We start from the raw sequence: 3,853 nt of genomic DNA, 5'->3' as shown, positions 1-3,853 counted from the left end.
CATAGTCACTTTAACTCTACCTACATATACATATTACCTCAATTACCTCGACTAACCTGTGCCCCCACACATTGACTCTGTACCGGTACCCCCTGTATATAGCCTCGCTTTTGTCATTTTACTGCTGCTGTTTAATTATTTGTTAGTTTTATTTTCTATTTTTTTACATATCTATGTTTTACTTAACTCAAATTTTTCTTAAAACTGCATGTAAAGTGTATTAGGCGCAGGTGACAAATAACATTTGATTTGATTTGAGGTGCATCTTGTTTCCATTGATCGTCCTTGAGATGTTTCTACAACTTGATTGGAGTCCACCTGTGGTAAATTCAATTGATTGGACATGATTTGGAAAGGCACACTCCTGTCTATATAAGGAATTGTCCGTCGAGCTCCGAGACAGGATTGTGTCAAAGCACAGATCTGGGGAATGTACCGAAAAATGTCTGCAGCATTGAAGGTCCCCAAGAACACAGTGGCCTCCATCATTCTAAAATGGAATAAGTTTGGAACCACTCTTCCTAGAGCTGGCTGCCCAGCCAAACTAAGCAATCAGGGGAGAAGGGTCTTGGTCAGCGAGGTGACCAAGAACCCGAAGATCACTCTGCCAGAGCTCCAGAGTTCCTCTGTGGAAATAGGAGAACCTTCCAGAAAAACAACCATCCCTGCAGCACTCCACTATTCAGGCCTTTGTGGTAGAGTGGCGAGAAGGAAGCCACTCCTCAGTAAAATGCGCAAGACAGCCCGCTTGGAGTTGGCCAAAAAGGCACCTAAGGACTCTCAGACCATGAGAAACAAGATTCTCTAGTCTGATGAAATGTATATATAAATTTACATACAAAAAACTGTTTTTGCTTTGTCATTATGGGGTATTGTGTGTAGACTGATGAGGGTAAAAACTATTCAACCCATTTTAGAATAAGGCTGTAACGTAACAAAATGTGGAAAAAGTCAAGGGGTCTAAAAACTTTCCGAATACACTGTATGTTTGCAATGGGTGTCACTGCCACAGTCTATTGTTTCTATTAAAGGTTTTGTGGGACCTGTTCCACAATGAAAAAAGGCTTTTCAAGTCTTCTAGGGACCAAGTCACGTGGAAACATGACTATGGTACTTCAGCACTCTATAGGCCTCTATACTATGTTGCTGGGTCAGGGGTTTACACAATGGGGCACACAGATTCTTTGGGTTTGGTCAGGTATAAAAGTAAGGGTTAACACAGACAGGACATCAGTTTAGCAACAGCACAGCAACTCAGTGAACAACAATGACCACCACCGGCATGAACATGGGAAGAGTAAGCATTATTAGAAAATTATTTCGAATACATGAATCTCTATATTATCTTCTTTACATTCAAAACTAAAAGCTTCTTATGTTGCATTTATTGAAATATATATTGAGAAATAATAAATAAATACCTTGTGTTTTCAGGCCACCTTCTACGAGGACAGGAACTTCCAGGGCCGCTCTTATGAGTGCAGCTCTGACTGCCCTGACATGTCCTCCTACATGAGCAGGTGCCAATCCTGCAGGGTTCAGAGCGGCTGCTTCATGGTGTACGAGCGCCCCAACTATATGGGAAACCAGTACTTCATGAGGAGGGGAGAGTACTCAGACTATCAGAGTATGATGGGAATGAGCGATGGTATCAGGTCCTGTCGCATGATCCCCATGGTAAGCCGTATGATATTCAGGCTGCTGTGACAGTCCCACTAGAAGTAGTTGTGTGATAATAATCACACATGTCATATTGGCCATGTGAGCTTATCAACAGTCTGGTGGAATCAGTAATTATTTCAAATATTTTTATTTACCAAATAACAGCACCGTGGAAACTTCAGGATGAGGATCTACGAGAGGGAGAACTTCGGAGGTCAGATGCACGAGATGATGGACGACTGTGACTCCATCATGGATCGTTTCCGCATGTCTGACTGCCAGTCCTGCAACGTGATGGACGGCCACTGGCTGATGTACGAGCAGCCCCACTACAGAGGAAGGATGATGTACATGAGGCCTGGAGAGTACAGGAGCTTCAGGGATATGGGCATGGGAATGGGAGGCATGAGCCAGGGATCCATGAGGTTCATGAGCATGAGGCGTATCACTGATATGTGCTAGATATTTTGTGTTGACCAAATAAAAGTGATTGGTAATCCGTAGCAATTGAGTGTGCTGCATCATTTCAATAATTTGGTGTTTTGTAATTACATCTAGATATGGCATACCCACTGACGTTAAAGGCACATTCATCATCATCATTCAGACATATCTATTTCAAATAGTAGTTTTCCTGGCATTGTTACTAGAAAGATTTGAATAACATTTACAGTTGAAGTCGGAAGTTTACATACACATTAGCAAAATACATTTAAACTCTGTTTTTCACAATTCCTGACATTTAATCCTAGTAAAAAATTCCCTGTCTTAGGTCAGTTAGGATCACCACTTTATTTTAAGAATGTGAAATGTCAGAATAATAGTAGAGAGAATTATTTATTTCAGCTTTTTTTTCGTTCATCACATTCCTAGTGGGTCAGAAGTCTACATACACTCAATTAGTATTTGGTAGTATTGCCTTTAAATTGTTTAACTTGGGTCAAATGTTTTGGGTAGCCTTCCACAAGCTTCCCAAAATAAGTTGGGTGACTTTTGGCCCATTCCTCCAGACAGAGCTGGTGTAACTGAGTCAGGTTTGTAGGCCTCCTTGCATCGCACACACTTTTTCAGTTCTGCCCACAAATGTTCTATAGGATTGAGGTCAGGGCTTTGTGATGGCCACTCCAATACCTTGACTTTGTTGTCTTTAATCGATTTTTCCACAACTTTGAGTATGCTTGTGGTCATTGTCCATTTTGAAGACCCATTTACGACCAAGCTTTAACTTCCTGACTGATGTCTTGAGATGTTGCTTCAATATATCCACATAATTTTCCATCCTCATGATGCCATCTACTTTGTGAAGTGCACCAGACCCTTCTGCAGCAAAGCACCCCCACAACATGATGCTGCCACCCCATGCTTCATGGTTGGGATGGTGTTCTTCGACTTGCAAGCCTCCACTTTCTCTTCCAAACATAACGATGGTCATTATGCCCAAACAGTTCTATTTTTGTTTCATCAGACCAGAGGACATTTCTCCAAAAAGTACAATCTTTGACCCCATGTACAGTTGCAAACCGTAGTCTGGCTTTCTTATGGCGGTTTTGGAGCAGTGGCTACTTCCTTACTGAGCTGCCTTTCAGGTTGTCGATATCGAGCTCTTTTTACTCTGGATATAGATACTTTTGTACCTGTATCCTCCAGCATCCTCCAGCAAGGTCCTTTGCTGTTGTTCTGGGATTGATTGGCACTTTTCACACCAAAGTACATTAATCTCTAGGAGACAGAATGCGTTTACTTCCTGATCGGTATGACGTCTGAGAGGTCCCATGGTTTTTATATTTCTGTACTATTGTTTGTACAGGTGAATGTGGTACCTTCCGGTCATTTGGAAATTGCACCCAAGGATGAACCAGACTGGTGGAGGTCTACATTTTTTTTCCTGAGGTCTTGGCTGATTTCTTTAGATGTTCACATGTCAAGCAAAGAGGCACTGAGTTTGAAGGTTGGCCTTGAAATACATCCACAGGTACACCTCCAATTGACTGAAATTATGTCAATAAGCCTATCAGAAGCTTCTAAAGCCATCACATAATTTCTGGACTTTTCCAAGCTGTTTAAAGGCACAGTCAACTCAGTGTATGTAAACCTCTGACCCACTGGAATTGTGATACAGTGAATTATAAGTGAAATCATTTGACTGTAAACAACTGTTGGAAAAATTACTTGTGTCATGCACAAAGTAGAT

At 41.6% G+C, this 3,853-nt stretch overlaps 1 protein-coding gene across 1 annotated transcript; it reads left to right on the top strand.

The window, feature by feature from the left end:
- The first annotated feature begins 1,211 nt into the window (after positions 1–1,211).
- Positions 1,212–2,165, top strand: LOC110520252 (gamma-crystallin M3-like). The gene is made up of 3 exons (XM_021597427.1): positions 1,212–1,297; positions 1,435–1,677; positions 1,828–2,165. The coding sequence occupies exons 1-3, from the start codon at positions 1,268–1,270 to the stop codon at positions 2,122–2,124; spliced, it is 570 nt and encodes a 189-aa protein (XP_021453102.1). The 5' UTR covers positions 1,212–1,267; the 3' UTR covers positions 2,125–2,165.
- The last annotated feature ends 1,688 nt before the right edge of the window (positions 2,166–3,853 follow it).

Source organism: Oncorhynchus mykiss, chromosome 3 (assembly GCF_013265735.2).
Source record: "Oncorhynchus mykiss isolate Arlee chromosome 3, USDA_OmykA_1.1, whole genome shotgun sequence".
Taxonomy (NCBI): Eukaryota; Metazoa; Chordata; class Actinopteri; order Salmoniformes; family Salmonidae; genus Oncorhynchus; species Oncorhynchus mykiss.
Note: the sequence above shows the minus strand (reverse complement) of the source record. Positions and strands in the feature narration are given on the sequence as shown.

Excerpts from the sequence above, each read along its gene's own strand:
- LOC110520252 (XM_021597427.1), top strand. The coding sequence starts at position 1,268 with ATGACCACCACCGGCATGAACATGGGAAGA. Across the intron at positions 1,298-1,434 it reads CCGGCATGAACATGGGAAGA|GCCACCTTCTACGAGGACAG; the intron begins GTAAGCATTATT and ends TTGTGTTTTCAG. Across the intron at positions 1,678-1,827 it reads CCTGTCGCATGATCCCCATG|CACCGTGGAAACTTCAGGAT; the intron begins GTAAGCCGTATG and ends ACCAAATAACAG.